Below are 27,060 nucleotides of genomic sequence, written 5' to 3' on the forward strand. Positions count from 1 at the left end.
AAATATATATATATATATATATATATATATATATATATATATATATATATACATATATATATATATATATATATATATATATATATATATATATACATATATATATATATATATATATATATATATAAATTTAAAGTCAATTCCTACTTAGGTCAACAAAGAAAATTTTTATTTTAGTTACTTTTAATTAAAAAATTAAAATTTTTCTCCCACATAAAACTAAAATTAATTAAATTTAATTAAAGAATAAATATTTGAAAAAACTCGACTACAAGTTAAAAAAAAAATTATTTGAACTTGAGTGGGCAAATAAAAAGTATTTTAATAATGATTGAAAATTTGAACAAGATACATAGGGAGAGTGTGAACTAACAATAGGAATTGAATAAAAATAAATAATAAAATAACTCATCAGACAAGATTTTCACCCAGAAACTGAAATAAGTATTTACTGTTAATTGCTCAACTCAGATACAAAAAAATTTTAAATATTAATCAATAGACTCAGAGTATTGCTTCCTTAAGTTAAATCTTAATCTCCCTGCCACAAAAATATAATACAAAATCTGAGCTTTGAAAAAATTTATAAATTTCAACTATTTATTTAACATTGTTTCCTGTAAATAACATTAAAAAAAATAATAAATATTAAACAACAAAAATAATCAAACTTAATAGGTTATAATGAGACAAAACTATCACGACAGGCAGATATCAATCAAAATCTGAGTTGCTATCCGATTCCATATCAGAATCTTCTGTGATGTTGCGTATTTTTTTCACAGTCGCCAAGAGTATGCTGCTGATATCCATGGCTTCACTCTGGCGTTTCATTCTTGGATCATCAGAATCTAAACACAATAATCACTTTTATGAACATAAACACATGTGCAGAGAGTTTATCAAAGTGTGCATAAAATAAAAAAAATGCAGCTTTATATATTCAGAAGCCAACAATTAGTGATGCTTAGAGCACAGATTTTGATGACCTAAAAAATCCTTAAAAATACCCTTAAGAAAAGCCTATTCCTTTTTCTTAATTTAACTGAAACAATGTTTTTTTCTTTAGAATTACTTTCATTTACGTCAAAATATATAAAAATCAAAATACTAAGCTTAAAACTAAAAATAAATATTATATGCTAAAATAACAAAAAAGGAAAATATATTTATATACATATATAAAAATATAGCTTTATATATTCAGAAGCCAACAATTAGTGACGCTTAGAGCCTGGATTTTGATAACCTAGAAAATCTCTGAAAATGCCCTTAAAAATATTTAACTAAAATAATATTTTCCTCTTCAGAATTACTTTAATTCGCGTCAAAATGCAATGCAATGCATGTTCTAAATAAATATTATATGCTAAAATAAAAAGATCATTTCAACACTACCAGATATCAGAACTAAATTGGATAATTAAATATTTTGAAATATAAATGAGTATCTCTTGACTGAAAGTAAATTTCTTCACCTTGAGAAGCTTCTTTCAACATGTACTGATGTGATTGGTGCACACTTGAAAATAATGAAAAAAGCCAAAGAAATATTTTGAACAGCCGACCCAATTTCGAGTTTACAACTACTTATGTTCAACTCCGTAGCCTAGTAAATTTGAACCCAATCCAGAAGACAAGGAAACTCCTTGATCAACTATTGGGAGAAATTTGCCTTCATGGAGGACTTTTTGATGGAGCTAACCTGTATTTGTATTACATGGAGAAGAAAACAACGAAAACCTCCCACAGTTAGACTGACGGCAAGGGTTTCCAACCAATGATGTATCTACCGAAGAGAATATTTTACGACGGCACTGTAGTCGATGCGAAACGCCCTTAATTTCCTCGATCAAACGTCGATGCGAATTCGAATCGACCAGCCATCGGTGAGACTCGAACCCAGTTCCCATCAATAGGAAGCAAACACTTTATCCCCTGAGCCACCACTCAAGCTGAAGCCTAAGAATAAACAAAAATGGGGGAAAAATACCCCATAAACTTAAAAAATACTCTAAAATGCAAAAAAATATATAGTCCAAAATAATAAAAAAATGGCCTGAAAAAGAAACAAATTTCTAAAAATACATAATCGAAGTCTGGGCCTTGGGATAATGATTATAAATTAGAAAAAGAATATCCCAAAAATTTAAAAATGCTCCAAAATCCAAAAGGTACATTAAAATTCTTTTTAAAAAAATGTCATAAGGAGAAAAAGTATCGAAATTACAGAACAAATAAGTAAGTTATAAAGATTTGTTTCAAAATTGAATTGGGTAAGCAGACATTTTTTTTAAAAAAATTAATAAATAAAAAAACGCTGTTAACAAACGATGCAAGGAAATAAGACAAATAAGAGACACAGAATAAAGTAATAAAGACTATAGAAAAATGGGATTTTTCTGTATTTCTTACATGCTTCCAACAGCTTTGTAAATAGAGTTAAAATATGTAGATATGTAATAGAACTAAAATATGTAAAACTTTTGGAAAATCAAAAGTAATAGCACAAACTGTAAACTTTCAATTTCATACCTGCCAACATTGGAGAAATAAAATAACTGAGATTTTATTAGTGACATTTTTAAGGCTACAAGTAAAGTTTTGAAAAATCGTGCATAATCATGTAAGTCAAAAAGAGAAATTCAAAATTGGAAATAATATAAGCACTTACATTTAGCGGAGTAAAAAACATGTATATAAATCAATCTAAAGAAGATTTTTTTAAAATCATTATTTGTACAATTACATATTCTATAACCGTCGTAGAACAGCCGACTCAATTTAGGGTTTACGACTACTAATGTTCAACTCCGTAGCCTTGTAATTTTGAACCCAATCTAGAAGACAAGGGAGCTCCTGGATCAAGTATTGGGAGAAATTTTGCATTCGTGGAGAACTTTTAGATGAAATTAACCCGCATTTGCGTTACATGGTGAGCACCTCCCATGGTTAGCAAGACGATAGGGGACTCTAACCCATGATCCATCTACCACAGAGAATACCATCTGCTGAGGAATAAGAGATGTGTTTTTGCCATCAGCGGATATCTTATCACCAAAATTTTTTCCTTAAAATTTCTTCGACAAATACGGGGAAATTCGAGAATATACGGGTAAACAGGAGATAGTTGTAAAATATAGGACTCAGGATAAACTTAGACAAACACAATGAGTATTTAACATATTTTTATTTCCTTTTCTTGGAAAAAAGATACAAAATAAAATTGTAATTTTCTACTCACATTGGCACGATTCCACAGTTTTTGACACCACTGATGAAATAATTTTAAAAAATTAACACAACGTACATTTATATACAAATGAGTTAGGAAAAAACTAACAAGATAACAAAATTAATTTTCAATTTAAATAGTTCATTTAATCTCTAAATATATTATAGTTCGTTTAATATTTTGCCAGACAACATGCAGAGTTTGAACACACTTACTGACAATAACAATATGGATGACTAGAAAAGTAAAATTATTTGCCAACAAACATCAAGTGCTTATAATATATCTTTCAAGACTTTAAATTATTTGCTCTTAGACGCAATTATACAGAAATGTTCCAAATACATATTTTATCATTGAACATTGATCAACAACAGAATAAATCTGTTTTTATATCAGAAAAGCAATAAGCTAAAAATTTGTGAAAAGCTGCAATGAATGCACAGAAGAGAAAACAACAAAAAGTAAATAAAAGCCTATAATATATATATATAAAAAATGCATTTATTTAAAAAGCACTTTTGATAATTTCAGCTGCTAATAACTAAGGTTTTTAATAAAAATATTCATTCAAAATTTCTCAGATCTCAAAGGATTAAAAGAGCAATCTATGTTTAAACATTTATTGCATTACCACACTTTTGTTAATGCAAGAAAATGGTAAATTACTAAATATTAACAATTAAAACATGGTAAAGCAGTCCAGATATCTTGAATACTTGTAAAATAACAAAATATATAATAACAAATTGTGTCATTGCAAATTAAAATCACCTAGACACTTTTAAATAAGAATTTCAGTTAATGATCAATGATTTTAAAATTTTCACGGTTATTATTCAAAAGGTATAATTAATTGTCATTCCACTGCATTTACTAGACTCAAAACAATTAATTTTAAACTATTAGAGCATATAATAATGAACTTAAGGAGTGTCTCACAGGACAAGTAACACAAATGAAAGATAAGGAGTACAAAGGATAAGCAAGTACATAATAACAAGATTTCATTATATTTTAAATAATAAGAATTGACAATATTGAAAACTAATTTAGTTTCATTTTCACTGAAGGCAAAAGTAGTTAGTGAGAGAATTAGACTGCCAGGATTTAACAAATCTACTATATTTAAAGAAAAAAGGAAACTTATAACTTAGACCATTATAAAATCAAATTGTAAAGTAAAAATTAAAACCATTATCAGAAATGCAAGAATATATTTCCTAAAGAGAGACTGAATAGCTATAAATAGTGTATAAAACTATGGCAAATGAGAATGTCAACTTTATTGTCCCTCCTTTTACAGTTAAGCCAAAACTTGTAAATTTTTCCTCTTACAAAAATAAGCAAATAAAAATAACAAAATTCATTTTCATGCAAATAAACCAATTATTGTGGTAGAGACTGCATGCAAACCTCCAAATTGTTTCAATTCCTTACAGAAACCTTTAATTTGTGATTTTCAGACAAGCACAATATTTTTGTAGCAATTCGTTAATAATGTTAGGAATTGATAACAAAAGTAAATTTAAATTTTAGTATTTTAACTAGTTTTACAGTTCAATCAAAAAACATTTATAATTTTATTTTTATCACTTATAAAAGGTATGAATATATTTAATTAACTTATTCCCTTTTTAATGAAATAAATAACTATTACATTAGAATAATCATAAAATTCTTATTTTAATTTCTTACAGAAACTTTTAATTTGTGATTTATAGACAAGAGTTATACTTGTTTGCAGCAATTCTTTAATATTATTAGGAACTGATAACTGAATACAAATAAGAATGTCAATTTTAGTATTTTAACTAGTTTTACAGTTTGGGGAAAAGATATTGCCAATTTTTTTTTATCACTTAAAAAAATATGAATATAAATCCTCTTTCAATCAAATAAATAACTGTAACACTAAAATACTTGCAGAAAACTTATTTTAGATTCTTATAGAAACCTTTAATTTTCAATTTTTGACAAGCATAATTGTTTGTAGAAATTCATTAATATAATAATTCATAATATTTAACAGGTACTTTATTTATGTTGCACTAGAGCTACATGATGAGCTATTGGCAACGGTCCTGGAAACATCCCTGAGGATGATCTGAAGACATACCATCTCAATTTTGATCCTCAGCAGAGGGGATGACTCCCTTGTTTTAGTAGCCCAACAACCTGCATGCGAAGTCGGGCACTTTACGGTAGAACAGTTTAACGAGGACCGATACTGTGCACCCTAGGTCCCTTCACAGGCTGATCAAAGCGGTTATCCATAGCTTACTGACCGCAGCCAGTGATGCTTGACTTCGGTGTTCTGGGAACCGCGTCTTTATGATCAGCCCACTGTGGGACCCCATAATAATTACTACAGACAGAACTACAGAACTACTAACAGAATACAAAGGGGAAATTTTAGTATTTTAACTTGTTTTATCACCTCAGTCAAAAGACCTTTCTAATTCCTTTTATGATTAATAAGAAAGCAAATAAAATGAAGTTATTCCCATTTAAATCAAATAAATAACTATCGCACTAGAAAACTTTGTTCGGAACAGAAACTTTCAATCACGATTTTTAAACAAGCATAAAACTCATTGGTAGCAACTAATTAATATTTCTAGGAACTAATAACTAAATACAGCATTTATTATATTAAATTTCTAACATTTATAAATATTAACTGAAAAATTATTTCACTTAAATAAGAAGGTGACTTAGATTCGAATAAATTCAGATCCTCTCCAGCATTAAATGATTACATAATGTATTTAGCTAATTAACGTAACAATTATCTCGTACTGAGTTAGCTTAGGCTTTTAAATTAAGGGGTAAAACAAATAAAAAATTATAAAATTAACAATTATTAATTTCAATTTTTAATATTTAGTTAAATATTAACTTACAGAAACATATGATCGATCATTTATATAAAAAAATTATTGATTTTTGGGATATTCAGTTTTGTGTTTAATAGCCTTTTTAACTAAATGATCAATTAGTAAAATCTAATTTATTTCATTTTTTTTTTATATTTGTACCTTTAAGATATAATAAATTTGGAAATTGGTATTTTAAATTTACATTAAATAATATATGTACATGCATACATACAATATACATACATATACATATATATGCAACATAAAAAGCTTTAATTAATCTTTTTATGTTATCCTAATTAATTATTCTAATCGAAATACTTTCTCACACTTTTAAAAGCGACATCCTGTTCTTAAATCTATTTTTGGCTCAAGTATGCATTAATGTAAACGCAGGACATTTTCCCCTTTGCACTCTGTGGGAAACACTCAATCTATTTCATAAACCAATAGCAACTACTAAGATTTGCCTCTTTCCCTAAATTGAGACATTTTACGGATTTTACTTTGCAAGATTCTCCCTAACATATAACCAAGGAGCGCAACTTTTCATGTTCACTTTTACAAACTCTCATGACTGTTCTGACTAATAATTAGTAAATAAATTTTGTACCCTCCTTCCCGGCCTAAGACCTGTTTTAATCCTTCCACTCGGCAATGACGTTATATCTATATATATACATATACATACATATACATACACACCCCGTGGCAGAATTGTGGCCACACGGCGTTGTCGCAGAACGTTACTAAGTTTTTGCAGAAAGATTTTCTCTTCTTCAGAAATTTTTAAAAGATTTTATCTTTTCTTAAGAGTTATGTTCAAAAGATGCCTTTCTTGCTCATCGAGCGGAAAAAAATACTTGTGATTTTTCTATTCTTATTTGAGAATAATGAAGTAAAAAAATTTATTCTCTTTTCCGCAGAAATTTTCGTTCCATTTTTTTATGCGGCTTCTACAAAGCTTATAAAACCTAATATTTTTATACGATATTATTACAACAACTGAATCTCAAAATAAAACACGCATTAAGTAACCCCATTTTGAAGAGTTTGATTGCTCGCGTGATTTTGCCTACGATCTTTTTTTTTCTCGGTAATTACTGCTACGGATTTAAAAAAAAATTTATTATATTTTTTTAATGTGATGATTTACAAAATGCGAAAAAAAATTACTGTGATTTCTACCAGCAAAGTAAAAGAATATTTTTCATAATAACAGAATAAAAAAATATTACATATTCAATTAAAAAAATTATTTAATTTGATCCCAAAAGTTTTAAATTAGTAACATGCATATTTGTTATTTTTAAAAGTGTCTGGAAGAAAGATTATAGTGCTAGAGAATTTTGTCGCAGAAAGCCTGAACAATTTCTGCCACAGGGTATATACATACATTTACATATATATCAAAATATATAAATACAAAAAGGACAAAAAGAAAAAAACATGAAGAAAATTAAGAAAAACAATTAGCTTAATTATATATATATATGTGTGTGTGTTCTATTTTGCTTCAATTTATTTTAGTGCTCCTCACACTATTGTACTGATATATTATGCTTTACTAAATTGATACGATATTAGAAAGCATTCCTTTCTGCGGATATAATCGTGTGAGCTGATAAGGAGGAGGTGATGAAGAGATTATATCGCTTCATTCTAAGGTTTTCTGGCTTTTTAATATAAATTTTTTATTCTTTTTTTAGATTTCTTTCTTAAAAATATTTTATTTTAAAAATTTTTCTTCTTCTCTTTTCATTAATCTTTATTATTTTACATATTTTCTCTATATTTCTAACTCATATATATATATATATATATATATATATATATATATAGGCCTTCAGTGAATGCATGATAGTTTTAATAGCATAATATTAATTATTATTGTCATAAATAAAAAAAGTTCACAATTTTACATTAAAATACCATAGACTATCTACAGAACACGAGAAATGCATATCATATATTCATCACCGAAGATATTGATTGGATATTCAATCACCAAAAGATCCCGAATATTCAATCACCAAAAGATCCCGAATATTCAATCACCTAAGATATTGATTGTTTAAATTTCTATTATACTTAGAAGAGAAAATATAAGAATACCATATGAAAATAGCCTCAAAATGTACAGTGAGTACAAGGATGAACCACAAATGAACCAAAGATAAATTACTGATACTGTAATTTGAGAACCTTTGATGAATGTTTAGATCTAAAGAAATAAAAATCGAAAAAATAAAAAAATAAATACCTGGCGGTGGAGCTTTTAATTTGCTTCGAATATCTAGGATTTCATTTAAACTGAAAGTCTGAGTAGTGGTCTTTTTTACATCCGAAAGTTCAAGTTTTTTTAAGCTTTTTAGTTGACCAGCAATAGTATCTTGCGAAATATCTGCCAAATTAAGGCTTTGTGGTTTGGCAGGTTTTTCTGATGAGGTAGAGGGAATTGGCTTAAGCTGAGCTGAAGTTATAGAAATTGGAGGGAGTGGCGGAGGTGGAGGAGGGGGTGGCATTAAAAGAGGCGGTGGAGGAGGAGGTGGTGGTGGTGGAGGAGGAGGTGGTGGTGGAGGAGGTGGTACAGAAGGAGGAGCTATATCAGGTGGTACAGGAGGACGTAAGTTTGTAGCTGAACGATTTGAAGAAGAAGACTCTAAGTTAGTAGCCGAAGGAGTTGAAGTAGAAGATTCTAAGGCTTTTTTCTGATTACTATTGCCTCCTTCAATGGAAGGATTTACACTAGCAGCTGATTTTACTGTTTTTTTGCGAGAAACATTTTTTAGGACAACATTTGGAGTCAACGAGGATGATGAGTCTATTAAACTTTCCACATCATCTTCAGAATCAGGATTTTTAGTCTCTAGAAGCAGAGCTTTCTAAAACACAAAAAAAGGAAGTTGTTAAGATATAGAACCAAAATTATAAGCTACACAGCTATGGTACACATTTAAAAAGAAAATGTAAAAAAAAGCACATTTTAGACTAGAACTGCAGAACCGGGGGAGGGAAGCAGAGCAGACTTTAGCCCCCTCACATTTTATACATGATGGGCCCCATTTCTAACATTGTAATTTTTCACTTGATATTTGTGTAATTAAATTTTATTTTATAACAGCCAACCCTATTTTTCGGTTTACGAAAACCTTCCACTGTTAGCCTGGTGGCAAGAGGACTCTAACCCATGTTCTGTCTACCACTGAGTATATTTTACGTCAGCACTGTGGTCGGCGCGAGTCGGGTGCGCAATTCGAACTCAGTTCACCTCGTTGAAAGACGCACACTCTATACCCTGAGACACCACCGTTTTTTTGTTAGGTTCAGATAATTCGGACCTGGTTAATAATATATACATTTATTATATGCATCCTGGTTTATATATGTAATGGTTATCCTGGTTTATATATCAGGGGTCTGTCTAGGTTTTTCTGAGAGGTACCTATTTTGTGAAAATTTAGACATAATTTGTGAAAAATTAAAAATTATATTAAAAATTCAACACAAAAATATGGATTTATCGTTTCTTAAGGGATGCAAAAATAACATTTTAAGAAAAAGTATTTTGTGAAACTACCGTTTTTCCTCAAATTGAATTTGTGAAACTACCGTTTTTTCTAAAGTTGAATTTGTGAAGGTACCGATAAACTGTAGTCAATTCGGCCTGGACAGACCCCTGTATATATATATATAAACAGAGAGGGGAGGAGAGCCCCACTCACTTTTGAGATACTTCTGCAGTCACTGTTTTAGACTGTAAATTTAAGTGTTTTTAGAGCATTAGAGCAGCTAACCTAGCTAGACTGCTTTACTTGCCTAAAAATCTTATTTAAGAATATATAAATATACTTTTTTTTAACTAATTAATTTAGTGTTTCTTTTTTTCAACAGAATGCAAAAAAAAATAAAAAGATTATCTTTTACATTTATAATTACTTAAAATTATTTGTAGAAAACAAGTATTTTTGACAACACCAAAACTATTTTTGACTCGAATTTAAAAATAAACAACACTATGATATAAATGTTTACTTTGTGCAGCAATTCATTTTTAAGCACAATCTGAAACAAATTAAAAATGAAACACAAAATTAACAAAAAAATAATGGCGACATTAAAATACACTTTTAAAGTGATCCCTAAAAAGCATTGACAGGCATGAAAGTAGCTGGCATTGATAGGTTAATTTAAAATTAAATGCAAAAAGAAAAGAAAGAGGTTGCAAAAATGTGTCAAATTTAAGAATAAAAATAAATAAAACAGTTGAACTTGTTAAAGATCTCAGATACAACAAGGAAAAAAATTTTCAAAAAAAAAAAAAAAAAATGGTTGGCATAATGTTAAAAAAAACATACAGTTCTTTAGAATATAAATTAAATTTAACAAGGAATTTTGAATAAACTTCTTTAAAATTTTAAAACTTATTTTATTAAACTTGACCACTCATTTTTTGAAAGGATTTTTAAAAAAAAAACTGAATCTATCTAAACAAATATGAGTAAAAAAATGAGGTATCTTCTCTGTCTCAAAATGAATTGCATGAGCGGTTCAGTAACCAAGCAATAGACAAGGAAATGAATAGATAAAATATAGCAAATGGCTATTGCAATGATTAACAAAAAATGTTGCAATACAAACTATTTAACAGAATCTATTTCTTATTTCCCATGTACTTTCATTAGCATTTCTAAGTTTTGTACTTTCAGAAATTATTAAAGAAAGACCCAGAGTTAAATCACAAACAAAGCTAAAGGGCTTCCAGAAAAGTTTTTTCCTTTCGGTGTAAAAGAATACCAATGACAAGAAAACATAATTTAACATTTTTGTAATTCATTATTGTTTGTAACAGCTTTTATTTTTGATAAGCTCTGCCAATCTAGGTTTAATGAGTACTACTGATTCAAAGACCTAACTGATTGGGTCCTTATTTGGATATAAACTAGTTGGATTAAATTTTATATACATAAACAATTATATATCTAAAGTAAAATCTTGCTACAACAATATTTTGGGGAACAAATAAATATATTGTTGTATCGAGGTCCTAACATACTTTGGGGAGACAATAAGATTTTTTTTTTTAAATTTTAATGTTATACAACGATCTCTCACTGATGCACCACCTCTTTCATGCACCTTTTTCATCTATATGACGATTTTTACAGGTCCCAGTACATTAGGTAGAAAAATAATGATAAAAATCTGTCGTTTATGCGTCGCTCTAAAAATAAATTTTTCACTTATGCGCCGAAATTTTAGGCAGACATTTTAATTTTTTAATCCTTTAAATATTTTTTCTTTTTTTTTAAAAAAAATGTTTTAGATTAAAAATGAAGCAAATAAGCAATCCCTGTTACAGATAAAAAGAAATATATGTTGCTAGATCCTATTGAATTTGCTTCCCCCTGTGACCTTTTCATTTTTGCTACTTCTGGAAAGACATTCTTTCTAGAATTTTGAATAGGGTGTCTTATCTGTTACATCAACAACAATGAAAGCCCATTCATCTTTTAGAAAATGACCATTTCTCTTGTCCAGAGGTTAGTTTTACTACCATGCTGTTTCCTAGAAAAAAAAGACCCTGGAATACGAAAAATGAAAGAGACCGCGATCATTTACTTGCAGTCAGATGGACATTATGAGTAAATAAAAGAAGGTGATCTGTTTAGTGTAGTAATCGAACAACTTATTGTGCAGCATATTATGACGTCAAGTACTTTTCTTAGAAATTTATCATGTGATGTTTCACCCCCTTCCATAAAACTCAAATTTTTTGCGAAGAACTTTTCATTTATATCTAACTAAAACTTGTGGACAATGAGAACGTGGTGGATGATACTGACGAGGATGATAAAGTTCCTCCAAATCACACAGCTGTATTGGAAGCTTTACACACTATTTGTGACTATTTACAATTTAATTTTGCTTCTGAAACTTCCCTTTATCCCATTTATATGAACTGGAAAAAACTGTTTTTGAAATACGTTGGCAAAAACAAATACAAACATGTATTAAGATTATTTTGTAAGAAAATAAATTGTCTTAAGATATGTTAAATTTTTTCTTTGTATAATTATAGTAAAAACCAAAACAGTATAAATATTAACATTTAATCTTTAGAAACATATTTATTCATATTGTCAGTGCAATTTACATTGCTTTTTAGAATTTTGAAGTTTTTCACTTATGCGCCTCTTTCACTTATGCGCTTTTTTCTTTTAGCCCCTTACACCGGTGCATAAGTGAGAGTTCACTGTATATGTATTAACTATAAATGTATTTACATATTGTGCAAAAAATTTATTTGCAGAGTGTTAATTATGGTTAAATATTAAAAACAATGGAAATAAATTCAGAAAATAAGGTCATAAATATACCTGAAACACGTTTTTATAGAAAATAACCTGATATTTTTGTTTATTATTTCATTTTTTCGACTGTCAAGCCAACCAACAAAGCATACATTGAGTCCAAAGCACGAAATTTATTTTCGTTAGAGAATGGTGCTCCACTGCCCTCTACAGATAAAATTCTCTTTCAGGTGTTAAAGTAATGCTAGTGGTCATTTGTGACTCATGATCAGCTTTTAACATGAAGAAAATGAAATTAGAGAGGAGTGTTACATCTGTGACTTCTTAAGTGATAAAGGAGGTGATTCTAAGAATGGAAATTCTTGGGGTGGTCAGCAATGAGTCTTTTTTTGGCAGAAAAGATGGAAAAAAGATCATAAAATAAGACTTTTTACAATTATTTAAAACCAATAATAAATAGAGAAGATAAGGTTGAAATTTGGAAGAAAAAAAATCATTTTACAGGGATTCAATGCTTTAAAGAATATCATAATATTGAGAGGAGCATGACAATTAATTCATATGCAAGTTTGACAGGACCATGTAATATTATCGTAATAAAGGGAGTTATTGCTGTATTGAATATCGTAGTAGTGAGAGTTCACTGTATATCTATATGTATATTTAAAAAAAAATTTCAAACACATGCAAATAAATAACAAAACAAATTTTATATATTACTTTCTTGTATTCTTTTAATCTTTGAAGTGTTTTTCTTCTTTCAGAAGCCAATTTGTCCTTAGGTAGTTCCTTTGCTTTGCCTTCTTGTCTTTTGCGAGCCTTACAAAATGAACAAAAATTAAAGAAATGTAAAGAAATAGTGATTGACAATCAAAGGTAAACAAAACCGATATAAAAGACATTTAACACATACCAGAATTGCAGCTTTCTCATTCTTCTCCAATTCTGCAGCTTTTACAGCTTTTTTCTTCTTAAAGTCAGCTAAAATAGCTTTCTGCAAAAAAGTAATAAGTGAAAATATTTTTATTATAAAATATAGTTTGACCTGATGTTGGTTATAGACTTATCTAACAAATCCAAGTATTCTGCAACTACCCACTGAAAATTTAGAATCACTGTCAAAGAATAATTTAGAATCTTTCAACTTCAGATCATTCATCAATTTGAATTTTTCCCTATAAGCATGCGTTTGTCTCCCAATAACAAATTTTTCAAACAGTTATATTTTTGATTTCATTAAAAATTTTAACTTCCTCTAAGATTTAACAAGATCTTTCATTTTTAATCACTTTTAAAGAAAGTGGCAGTTAAAAGATGGGATTTCTGTTAAATACCCTTTTTATTAATACCTCATAACACTTTGATTACAAATTTAATTAATAATTCGAATTACAAATTTAAACAAATGCCTTAAAAATTGAACACTGGGCAGCAGACGAGCAATCATAGTGATTCTGTCTTTGTCCTCTTCAAAAAACCTGGGTTTTGAAGAAAAAACTCAGTCTATGCGGGGGTTTTCATGAAAATTTTTTTTCACCGGGATAAGTGGGCTTTATTGTTTTTTCTTCTTCTCTATGATAAGACATTTGGACTGAAGATAATGAGTTTTTTCAAGTATATTTTACAAGCAAACATATATATAGATTAAATATAAATATGAGATTTCTAATTCTCATAATTTATGATTTTAATGAACAAGCAGAAATGCTCATTAAATTTAATTAATAATTATGTATGAATGAACGTATCATGATCAACCAATCTATACAATATACATTCCCATTTCATGAATAAATAATTATATGTTCACTTGATGATTTAATCTTTCTTTTGTAATTCAAAAAATATTTATGAAATAAAATATTAGCTAACAAAACTAAGATTCAGAGATATTAAATAAAATTCATTTTTGTTACTCGCTAAAAAGGAAAATATAAATTTAATCAAGTATCATGACAATTTCATGAAACTAATAATTTAAAATATCAGATGTCTATATCTTATAATTGAAATATTTAAATGTAACTGAAAAATTTAGTTTGAACTGAACTAATATAAAATCAGAAAATATTCTTCTTATACCAGCTGTCAAAAGAGAAACAGTATATAATTTAGTAATTACAGGGTTGCCACTCGTATATAGAAAAATTCCTTGTATTACCCCGGTTTGTGAGGAAAAACTCATATTTTCCCTATTTATTTTAGGTGATTTTTAAATTCCCGTATTTTTCTTGTTCTTATTGTGGAGTGGGAACCTTGAATTAGATGAGATGTTTTGGCTTTCAACTGGTATTCTAAATTTATATTCAAGTATTTAAGTATTAGTCAAGTATATTAAGTATTCGGAATTTTGCCAAATTCCAGGGTTCTGAATATTCACTTTTCTCCAAATAAAAATCTTAGATTATTGTTAAATATTTAAACATTACAATATTTATAAAAATCAAAAAAGTAAAACCAATATTAGTGATACACACATTAAAAATAGAAGATATTGTTGAAACCCTACCCTTTTATTTCGAATTTGAGCTCGCTTCCGATATATTTTATATAACTTCTGTTTTAACTTGAAAACTTTAGGATTTGGACTTGGTGTCTCACTATTAACATCTTCTAACTCATCTGGATTTTCCACAGCATCAAAGAATACTCCATTCTCTAAAGAATCTAAATACAAAATAATAAATTGTAAGTGCAACCTAAAAAACTAATAAAATGTAAAACTCATTATACGTATACATATGGTTTGTGCTTTTGATAGCAATACAGTGAAACCTCTTGGGAGCAATCAATTTCTGTTCCACAGCAAAATGGTCATTAATGGAGGTTGGTCGTTCATAAGGGTTACCCCCAATGACCTCATAATGTTATCAAAGGTACTGATCTATAGCATTCAAACACTATATAAAAATAGCTCGTTTATATAGTTATATCGCAGTAAAAAACATTTAGAAATAAATTTTCAATATTAATGAAAAAACTTTTTTAAAACATAATATGAGAAATAAGAGCAGACCTGCCAACCTTAGAAAATAAAAAAGCAGGAGACCCTTTCTGCATCACGACATAGCGCAATATTGAAAACTAAACCTGATTCACATTTCCTACAAGAAGTTTATTTCAAAATATATTATTTACAATAATAGATCACAATAAGATTCTGACACTGACTAATAAGGACATGTGTTCTTACTATAAAATAAAAGGTTCTTTAGAATTATATTAAAACACATCTTTTGATTTTTTAAAATTTAGGAAGAGGTTCAAAATTAACAAAATATGTCAATAATGAGTACAATACTTTATACATTTCTTCCTCTTTTTTTTTTTTAATTTTTTTTTTATCTGCTACTGTTTTAAAACTGCAGATGTTGCTGATTTAGCACTATTTAAAAAATTATTATCAAAATCTCTTTGGAAGCATAACTCTTTTTGATCTTCCTTAATTGTCATCAAGTTTCCTAAGTTTTGCGTCGTTAATGAAGATTGAAACTGAGTTTGTATCTTGGTAACATGGCTAAATATTCTTTCACATGTTGCATTGCTGTGTGGAATAGTTAACACAGCATGCATAAACTTAGCGAACACAGAATAAGCATTTCCCTTTAGAGAACCTACTTTAGTTTTGACCACTTCATGTCTATCCTATCAGTAGATAATGACATTTGAGAATTTGCATCACATTGAAGAGCACAGAATTGTGATTCCAGAGTATCAAGATATGAATGAGTATCATTTTGATCTAAAACCTTTACCAACACAGGAAAATTATCAATTAAAAACTTAATACTAGAAAAAGAAGCATTGGAAATATTTTCCAAATTAACTACTTCAGCATTAGTTAAAATTTCCTTTTTGAAGGGACATTTTTGAAAGATATAATTGCAACACTTAACAAAATTTCTGACAGCAGAATAAAAAATCTGTTGGTCACCATTGCATAAAGTATTAACAATTTCTTTAGTTTTGGTACCAGTCACTAAATCTGAATCAATTTCTTGATTCTGACCGCGTCAGATGACGTAATCATGATTTCATACAACTTGAACAGGCAAAGGAAAAATGGGGGTTGTATCCTAAGTGCGGATGATCGCTTTTCCCCCCTCTATCGTGCACTAAATAGAAAAAAGTAGGAGAGCGAAGATTTGAGGTAAAAGCAGTAAACTCCTGCTAAAAGCAGGAGAATTGGCAGGTCTGTAAGAGAGATTTCTAATCATACCTTTATACTCTTTATTGATGACAGCTAGTTGACTTTTGTACAGACGTTCCTCAGCTTCTAAAACCTCTAAGTGAGAGTCTAAGACACTTATTTGTGCATTGGTGATCTCTTCAGCAATTCGCTGTAATTCATTTACCGCTCCAACACCATAACTCACATACGCCAACTGTAATTTAAAAAGAATTCAATTCTTATCTTAAAAATATGTAACAAAAAAACTACCCCAATCGTACATTGATTCCCCATTTCCGCATGTATCATCTTGTTTTAACAGTCCCGCCAAAAATTATATTCTTATAATGTTAATAATATATTAGTTTTTGAAACTTGCATATTTCTGTGTGTATCGTTCAGAAATGCTACTGACATTTTTCAAAAATATTGAGAAGGAACACAGAAACTCCTGATGAATGATAGATGATTTAGAAAGAACTCGCTTTTTTGGCAGTCCTGACTTGGCCTCTTTCAGGGTGCATAGTCAAATCTTTCAATAAAAAATAAGCACCTTTTAAGAACTTTTTAAGCACTCAAAAAATATTTTCAAGCACCATATACATTAACAAAATGCAAAATAATTTTTTAAGATTTTACATGATCATGATAAAATAACTAGTTTCTGACAATTCTTTATCTTGATTATATTATCCACCATCAAAAGATCAAGATTTTTCGGTTCAATATCGGAAATTGAATCCTGAAATTGAAAATATCTTGCAAAATACAGCAGAGTTGCACATGAGAGTGCAATAATGACACCGAATTCAGCTCAGTAGGTGCACATGTGGACCCGCAAGCATTTCATCAAACATGTAAAATGATTGGTGCCTTCATACAGGATGGACCGACGGCAATTCACTGTAATTCATTTACCGCTTCAACGTTATAACTCACATATGCCAACTGTAATTTTAAAAAAAAAAATCAATTCTTATCTTAAAATGTAACAAAAAGCTACCAAAATTGAACATCGATTCACCATTTCCGCATGTATGATCTTGTTTTAACAGTCCCGTCAAAAATTATATTCTTATAATGTTAATAATACATTAGTTTTTGAAACTTGGATATTTCTGCATGTATCATTCAGAAAGGCTACTGACATTTCTCAAAAATATTGAGAAAGAACACAGAAACTCCTGATGAACGTTAAGTTGAAAAAAGTATTTTTTATAGAAAGGGGAAAAGGTCAAACACAATTCACAACAAAATTATGAAAAAACTTTTTAAAATTTTTTCTGTGCATGCGCAGTATAAAAGAACTATCTTAAATACTCATATCTTGCAAAATTTTCAAAATTTTTTTTTTTAATATTTTAAATCAACAATTTTGTAGTTAGTTCTAAATTGATCCAAAAATTTTTGCTTAAATAAATTTGAATATTTCTAAAGTTATAGCAAAAATAATGTAAGGCGAAAAAATTAATTTTTTTATAAAAATGTCCGTATTCCCATAAACATTTACTCTAGGTTTATGGAACTTTATGAAAGACTAAAGAATTTCAAGAAACAAGCGAGTCAGAAATCACAAGTTTGAAAAACCACTGGAAGAGGGAGAAAGACTAAATTGATTCAGAAGGGGAAGTTTCATTCTTTTCTGGACTTTTTACTTCTTTATTTTCAAATTTATATCTAACGTTTAAAAAAAGTTTAAAGATAAATTTACATATTAATTGAAAGTGTATTATTACATTTTCTTTCGCCCTCCTTAGGCAAATCTTTTTGATTGGATGTTAAATATATGTTTGTATACATAAGACAGATCCAGATTAGATTTATATATAAGAACGCATGGCGCGACTTTAGATGTGTTTTGTTGCGTAGAGTAAAATACTCTTGTGGATTGTGTTTTCTTTTTAAAAAGTTATGTGATATTTAAACTACGTAATATGTTTTTTTCTTGCTAAATAAAAGTTCTTTGTAAGTTCAAAGATGAGTTTTTCATTATGCTTGTTTAGCATTCTCCGCTTTAAGTTTAAAAAGCTTATTAAAGCTTTTGTAAGTTAATAAGCCTATTAAAGGCAACTATTCCAGCACTTAATGCAGTTATTAAAAATAACAGCTAAAGTAATCGATACAAGTAACAAGCTTATTGCTAGACTTTTTTGGCATAGGGTATTCAAAAAGACTTGCCTTCTTTCATAATTTATTCAAGTTCTCCTAAACCTCTGAAAACATTAAATCATATTGCTCAGTATGAAAAATCACAAGCACTAAACTCCACTAAAGTTACAAAATAATCCTCTAAATATTTCCTGAGAAATTTAAAAAAATGTCAAAAACTGAAAGTGTCTCTTCCTTTATTGTAGTGTCATGTATATTGCTCATCTGGATGAGTATTATCATCCTGTATACATAGATAAATATATATTAAAAATATGTTAGAAAATTATTTATATATATATATATATCAGAGTGCTTAGCCAAATCTTTCAACAAAAAATAAGCACCTTTTAAGTACTTTTTAAGAATTAAAAAATATTTTTAAGTACTATATACATTAACAAAATACAAAATAATTTTCAAAGACTTTACATGATCATGATAAAAATAACTAGTTTCTGACAAAAAACTCTTTTCCTGATTATATTAGCCACCATAAATAGACCGAGAGATTTTTGTTTATCATTATTATTTTATTTTTCTGATTTCAGAAGGTAGAGAGATTTTTCGGTTTGATTTCAGAGGGTGGAAAATGAAGCCCGAAGTAGAGAATATCTTGCAAAATGCAATAGAGTTGCACATGAGAGTGCAATAATCTCACCAAACCTAGTTCAGTAGATGCGCATGCGAACTTGTGAGTATTTCATCAAACATGTAAAATGATTGGTGCTTTCATATTCTAACGACCAACCGTACACCGAAATAGATGATTGAATGAATTGCGAAAATACTAAATAGAACAATGTGAAGAGCACGCTTTTACATAATATACAGAGAAAATCGACATTGCCTTTTCAAAAATTAGATTTTAAGATTTTTCGAAGATTAGATTATATTTGAATTAAGCACTTAAAAGAAAAACATGAAAAAAGCATATTTAAGGGTTTTTAAAAAACGAAAATTGAAAATAAGCACCTTTAAGCACTTTTTAAAAATGATGCACCAAAAAATATATATGCATATATGAATTTAATGGAAGTTTAATTCAATTTTTTTGCAGAAAAATGGGAATTTTAAATACATAAAAATATTTCAAGAGAAAAATTTTAAGTATTTGGCAATAAAAAGTGTTAAATGTGAGTAAAAGTACAGGTGCTAAAACAAATGTCTATATTAAAAATAAAAACAAATTTTCAACATGTTGTAAGACTAGGAACAAGTAAATAAAGATGTAGAGAAAAATGAACAAACCTGACTTTTGATTTTATCTCTTTGATACTCTTTAATAGCTTTCATGGCATTTTGTAATTTCAAATCTTCTTGGCAAACTTGAACTTCCAGTTTCATTAGACGAGGCATACCATGTAGCTCAAAGGCAACCCTGCCATATTTCTTTTTGTCAATAACCATGCGATCACGCTGGCCTGAAATATTTTAATCAAAATAAATTAGTTTTAAAGAAAAACAACTCTGTTTAAAAATATCAAAAGTAGAATTTTTCTTTTAAGAAATAATAAAATTTTTAATTTTAAATACTACAATAATAAAAACTGCAAGAGCTGAATTACATAATTTAGGCCAAATTAGATAAAACGATAACACCAGGTGTTTTTTCTTTTGAAGAAAAAGAAAAAAACACAGTGAATATTTAGAATAGAGCCAGCTCTTCGAGGATCTCATGCACATATTCTGCCATGTGGCCTCCATATTTTCAAACTAAATATTTTAGATCAGAAATAGTTTAAAGATTTCAATCATTTGCAATACACCAGCCAGAGTGAAAATTGAAAACTACTGTCGATCAACATTACTAGTTTTTTACCCACAGAACAGTTAATCATGCAAATTTTGACAATTTTGTATGCAATTTTTGACACAATAAATGAACAATATTCCCTTTTTCAATAAATTTATTCATATTTGAATGAATAATGAAATAATGAATATTAGATTAAAATAATATATTTTTAATAAAAATTTGTTTAACTATTAATTCATCATAACCAAAGACATTCATTTTAAAAATTGAAATTTATTATTTGTTGCAACTAGGATAAACTTCCATCAAGATTAAGTAACACACTTAAAAGCTTATTAATTATACTTGATCATATTTAATTAGACAAATGAATCTATTTGCATTATTATAGTCATCTAAATGTATTACATTGTTATATATCAATGAGTTTTAAAAAGGGAAAATTTTCTAGAATTGAATATTTTAAAAATAGATAACATAAATTATAGTTAAACGTAATCCAGTTACTACCAACTTCTTGTACAATAACTGCAATGTAAAAAATCTAATTAAAATTTTATTCAAGACATAGCTATCTCGTTAACATGTTTACTATGTACCTAAATCTTAAAAATAATGAAATAAAATTTCTCAAATTTCTTTAAAAATAATGCAGAAATAATGAATGAACAATGTGAGAATAAATATGATTTTTCAATTCTCCTCCTTAATAATTGCAAACATTTTATAAAAATAGTTGATATTAAAAATAAATTTCATTGTGTTTGGATATATTTTTAAGCAAAATAATATACTATTTTAGCAACCCAGGTTGAAGCTAAACATAATAGTTGCAATTTTTAATTTCTTGCACACACAGTAATTCTGAGTTTATTGATTTAAAACAGCTATTTAAATATATATATATACAGTGTTTTCACTACAGCATGAGAACGCGAGAATCTCGCATATTTTTTTCCTTTTCTCTCATTAAAAAATGATTACCGCGAGAAATTCGTGCATTCTATAAATCAATTTCAAAATTCACGAATTTCTCGCATTTTGGAAAAAGCTTCGAATTACGCCCTTTAGAATAAAATCCGTTTCACTTTTCTTCCTGGATCTTTCATTATTTAAAACATCTGCCCCTTTATCTAGCTTCCCTAATTACCAGTATTGTTCAGAACCTTTTCGAACAACAGAACACAACCACGGAACCCCTTTCAGAACACATTTCTCTGCAACCACGTGTTTACCGTAGGTAAGGTTTCTTCATGTAAGACGTTCAAAATTTTTATGTGCTAATGTAGATGTAATGTAATGTAAGATGGACAAATGCCTTGTAAAGGCAAAATCTTCTATGATGATGCACCAAAAATATTCAATGCTTTAAAAAATAGAAGACGTTAAAAATGTATTATAATTAAAGAAATGATTTTTTTTCAAGAGTTTTTGTGTTTTTAGAAATCTCACTTAAGTTTATATATATATTAAGTTTATTTATATATATATATATATATATATATATATATATATATATATATATATATATATATATATATATATATATTGATTAAAATCAAATGAATTTGATTTCAAAGAAATCACCAACTTAAACATTTTAATATAAGGTTTTTTTCAAAGCTTTTATTGATTTTAATGGTTATAAAATTTATTGGTGTGTTAAAAAGTTGCAATTTGAAAAATGATCTTAGGAATAGTATACTTGGTGTACAATAAAGTTAAAATAACAATGTAAATAATTTATCATAACTTCTTATAAAATTTTTAGAATACAAACTAAGAAAAAGGGAAAATTTAGTGCACTTCATAAAAACATATTTTATATCTGACAAAAATTAGTAATTAAAATATTGGGGACAAAAAACCTACTGATTTCCAGTTTAGAATTCAATTTCCAAAACCACATTTTATATAAATGTTGTAAACTTCTTTCTGAATCTTAAAATATAATTAAACAGAAATAATCTTAATATAGCATCTTAAAAAAAATGTTTAACAATAAATTCAGATTACCTTTTCTTACACTGATCTATTTTTTTTCTTAAATACATAAGTTTTTTGATACAGATATAATTGCTGGTCTAAATTTAAATTATGGTAAAAAGCAACACAAATTATTTTATCATTACAAAAGTTTTCAATGAGAGAAGAAAAAAACCTGAGGAATTAATTTTATGATATTTTAGCCCATTTCTTATCATTTAATAATGATATTCGAATCCCGAAGTATAGCTAAAGAGCTTGCACTGCACTCTAGTATAGAAAACACCATCCATATCAACTAAAAGTACATATTTTAATAAATTAGAAAAGTTTTATCACCTAAAACAAGGTTTAATGTTCGACGATAGAACTCTTGATATAACTGTTGTAATGCTTCAGTAGCAATTAAAGATTGCTCGGTCCATTCTTCAAACTCCTTTTCAGCTTTTTTTTTAATAGTGGGTCCAATTTCTTCACAAAGTTTAGCTTTAGCTTGCTTTACACGGATATGGGCCATTTCTCTGAGCTCCAAATAAGGCTGCAGATGAAAGTTATACAGCTCAGAAAGACAATCGGATATATTTTGACACACCTGATCCTCAAGGGCATAAATACTTTTCATTTGGAGCAAGGAATCTGCCCGCTGTCTCAAAGTCAGAATTTCTTCTAAATCTTTGTATGTTTTATTTACTGAATTCTCTAAATTTTCTAATTTAAATTCATTCCAGTTCTCTTCATAGGCACTAAGAGGGTCCTCGTCACCAAAGATAGTAGAAATTACTAGTTTTTTACCAACAGCATCAACAGCACTGCTGAGGTAGTACTCAACAGATGAAGAAATTATATCATGCTTATTGCTAGGCTTCTTCGACCTAATTTCCTTAGGGAAATAATTTGTCAACGAAGCACTAATTAAACAAAATTGCTTGTGTATGTGGTATAACTCTTTTAAAGCGAGTAAGCATACTCTGTTTTTCTTATTTTGATCACTTGCTTTACGAGAACCTTCATGAAGTGTAATGGCTACTTTCGAGGCTTCTTCATTCCAGGCACATATAAATTTAGGACGGTCTGAATCACTTTCTGGCAAAAATATATCAGCTTTGACTGCAACCCAATCACTTAAATCTGGAGAATCCATGTCTGTAAAAGATGACGAGAATTGTATTACAGAATCAGAAAATAATAAGATTAATATTTGTTTTGTACCCACAGTTATTTTGAGTGCTAAACTTAACAATAATTTAGGTATTATTTTTAATATACCAGCTTTAATTGCAACCCAATCCCTTAATTCTGGAGAATCCATGTATGTAAAAGATGATGAGTATTGTATTAGAGAAATTACATTATCAGAAAGTAACAACGATATGTTTCATACCCACAGCCATTTTGAGTGCTAAACTTAACAGTATTTTAAGTATTATTTTTAATATACCAGCTTTGATTGCAACCCAATCATTTAAATCTGGAGAATCCACGTCTGTAAAATATGATGAGAATTGTATTACAGAAATTAAATTATCAGAAAATAACAAAATTAATATGATGTTTTGTACCCACAGCTATTATGAGAGCTAAACTTCACAGTAATTTAATTATTGGTTAATTTTCACAACTTTGTTCCTTATAAAAAATGTTGCAATTAATTTCAGACGGTTTCAGCAGTTATAGGAATCACAGAACAATGTTTCGTACTTTACTTTAATAACAATAAGAAACTTTTCTAAAGTTTTTTTAATTAATTTTGAAGAAAAAATTAGAGACTTCTAGCTTTCTCTGTAGTCTTAAAACGCTTTATTTACGTTAATTGAAAAATAAAGCTGCCCCAAATAATGCTTTTGTCCAAAAAAATAATTGCGTTCAGGCGGTATAAATTGATTTAAAGTAGTAAAAAGAAAAGGAACTTGGTTATCAAAAAGAGATAATTTTTCGAAAATCTATATAAAGTACTAACTCATTTTATTAAAATTCATTTAAACATTACCTTGTCATTTTAAGTAAGAAATTCCTATGCTACTAAAATGTTTTTCTTTTCCAACCACTTATTAAAAATAACAATATTTTGTTCCATAAATAATTTATTTTTAACTCATAAAAAAAATAATAATTAAATTAAAAATTTATCCGAAAATCACCGAATCTGATAAATTAAATTTGTCTACATTAATCAGAAAACTTTTTTCACGCGTGTATTCAACTAACTAATAAAAATAATAATCTGATAACACAGATTATTAATTAAGTCTAATACAAATTGACTAACTTAACGAACATAATACTTATATGCATTTATAAGGTTGATTAAAAGACGTTTTATAACACCTTAAAATAGAAAAATATAATTGATTATCTTACTACCAGAAAAAGAATTTTTATTTTGTTTACTAGAAGGTCCACACATATGATGCTTAGGACTGTATATTTACATTATTAAAATTACTTTAGAAAATCTCTTGCAATTCGTGATGTCCGACAAGAAATAATTATGCTAAAAATTACCTATCATTAAATAGAAGTTCACATAATTCAGAAACTTCGGCAACTAAGTTTTAAATATTGCAGAGCCTATTTTATTTCAGTAAACAATTTTATTTCTTTAAAAATTGAAATAATTCTCATTAACTCCTCATTCTCATAGTCAGGTGATTTCTCAAGATTGCATTTTGTAAATAACAATAGTTGAGCTTACGGTTAAACTTAATTTAACCGTCTAGATCATTACATTTTTAAAAGTTGTTGTTGTTGTTAATTTACGTCGCACTAGAGCTACGCAATGGGCTATTCGCGATCGCAACGAACTATAGGGGGCGTTGTTGTATGAGACGCTTACCTGCGATTTCTATATGAACCGTCATTCAGTTACTCTGGAGACGTCGTTAATGTAGCGTGTAGCATTGCAACGTTCCTTCTTTAATGTGGCTTATTAAATTTAAAAAAGAAAAATGCTTGATCTTCCTTCTTGTACAACCGAAAACAAAATGGTATCTCTTTTTATTAGAGAAGGAACATCCAAAACACATCGGAAAAATATTTGTAACAGAAAGAAATATTTGTTAACAGAAAGAAATATGTATATTCTTATAAGAGTTAAAACCTGATGCCCGAGAAATAGTATTACTAAATTTAATGATATAACATGAAAGGCCCATTTAAACTTTACATTCTATAGTTTTAAGAATCATATTAGTTCAAAAATTAAAATGAACAAAAAGTATACATAAGCCTCATAATTTTATGAAATTTAATTTTGTAAACAACGTTTTTTGACAACAATTTTTATCAAAAAATTTCAAGTTTCAATAAAAATCATTATTTAGAAACTAAGAAACGTAAAATAAAGAATGCTGACGAAACAAAAACACAAAAAAAAAAACAATTCTTTTTTGTCGCCATTTTTAGTGCTACGAATATTCGTCTTTGGGATTTGCCAAAAACAAAACAAGATGCAATTTTATTTTTTCAGGAGGGAAATATTTTACGGAAAAAACGAAAATGTACCAATTCCAACAACATAAAACTTTATCTTGGCAAACGTACGTTTTGGAAATGTTATTTCATTTGGAATCTTATTCATCAGAGTTCATATGGCGATATGATTGTTTTGAATCTATGCTAAACTCTATATCGGCTCATTTTCCACCGAAATCCAATTAACTATTTTGATTTTAAATAAAGTGTTTTATTTTATGAACTGCCGCAAAAATTTTAAGTGTAGATTGGCGGCACTTAAAAACCGCCAAATCTGTAGCGGCGGTGGCGTTAATACGTCGTAAGTACCGAATTTTTATTCCATACTTTTCTGAATCATATTATTTCAAACATTGGAATATACAAGAAGTATACATAAACACATAATGTTATACCATTTAATTTTTCAAAAGTATTTTGAGAACAATTTTTATCAAAAAATTATAAACTAAAAAACGGAAAATAAAGAATTCTTAGGATAAAAAAAAACGATTTTAAGAATTATTAACATTGAAATAAAAACTTTCATATTGTTTCTTTTTTTATTATTCTTATAGTTCTTAATCAGACGTAAAAAACCATTCTGTAGAGAACCATCATCAAATGAAAAAAAAATATTTACAAGCAAATTTTTTATTGTAAAAATCATTGCACTTACCTGATTTATGATTCCCGGAGAATTCCAAAATGATAAGTTCCTTGTTTGAAAACTTTATTCTCAAATAATAGATACATAGTTTATACCTTCATTACTTTTAGATAACATACTACACAGCAAAATTTTATAATTGATATGAATTTGAATATGTAGCTTAAAACAGAATAGCTGAATTCTAGTTGAACCTATTCTTTCAAAATTAAAAAAAACTTACCAAGAAAACGATTTAAATTAATTAAGAATCAGCACAAATGGCACTATTTCAAGTAACTTGGATAATTTTTTATTGTTGTTTTCCGAATTATATTGATACAGAAATATATACTATTCTATAACGAAGAAGAATATGCTATAACTATTACAATTCTGTATGTTCTGAATTCATATTTATTCACTGGAATGACGAAAGCAATGTTGACTTCACTTTAATTCGTAA

General features: G+C 28.1%; 1 protein-coding gene across 3 annotated transcripts; it reads right to left on the reverse strand.

Moving 5' to 3' along the window:
• Window positions 1-421: 421 nt before the first annotated feature.
• On the reverse strand, window positions 422-25,281 carry LOC107454256 (junction-mediating and -regulatory protein). Of its 3 annotated transcripts, none has more exons than XM_087168437.1 (9): window positions 24,998-25,281; window positions 22,835-23,638; window positions 20,002-20,174; window positions 16,651-16,816; window positions 14,941-15,098; window positions 13,345-13,425; window positions 13,152-13,250; window positions 8,381-9,002; window positions 422-851 (listed from the first exon to the last, which is right to left on the reverse strand). In XM_087168437.1, exons 1-9 carry the CDS (start codon window positions 25,002-25,004, stop codon window positions 715-717), a joined length of 2,247 nt encoding a protein of 748 aa, XP_087024563.1. In that variant the 5' UTR covers window positions 25,005-25,281; the 3' UTR covers window positions 422-714. The 3 variants fall into 3 exon arrangements, with proteins under 3 accessions (XP_087024563.1, XP_087024564.1, XP_087024562.1); XM_087168438.1 differs by lacking the exon at window positions 422-851 and adding an exon at window positions 5,344-5,603; XM_087168436.1 differs by lacking the exon at window positions 422-851 and having other exon boundaries at window positions 7,808-9,002.
• Between the last annotated feature and the right edge of the window lie 1,779 nt (window positions 25,282-27,060).

This window comes from Parasteatoda tepidariorum, chromosome 7, assembly GCF_982258835.1.
Source record: "Parasteatoda tepidariorum strain Cologne lab strain chromosome 7, Ptep-v5.0, whole genome shotgun sequence".
NCBI lineage: Eukaryota > Metazoa > Arthropoda > Arachnida > Araneae > Theridiidae > Parasteatoda > Parasteatoda tepidariorum.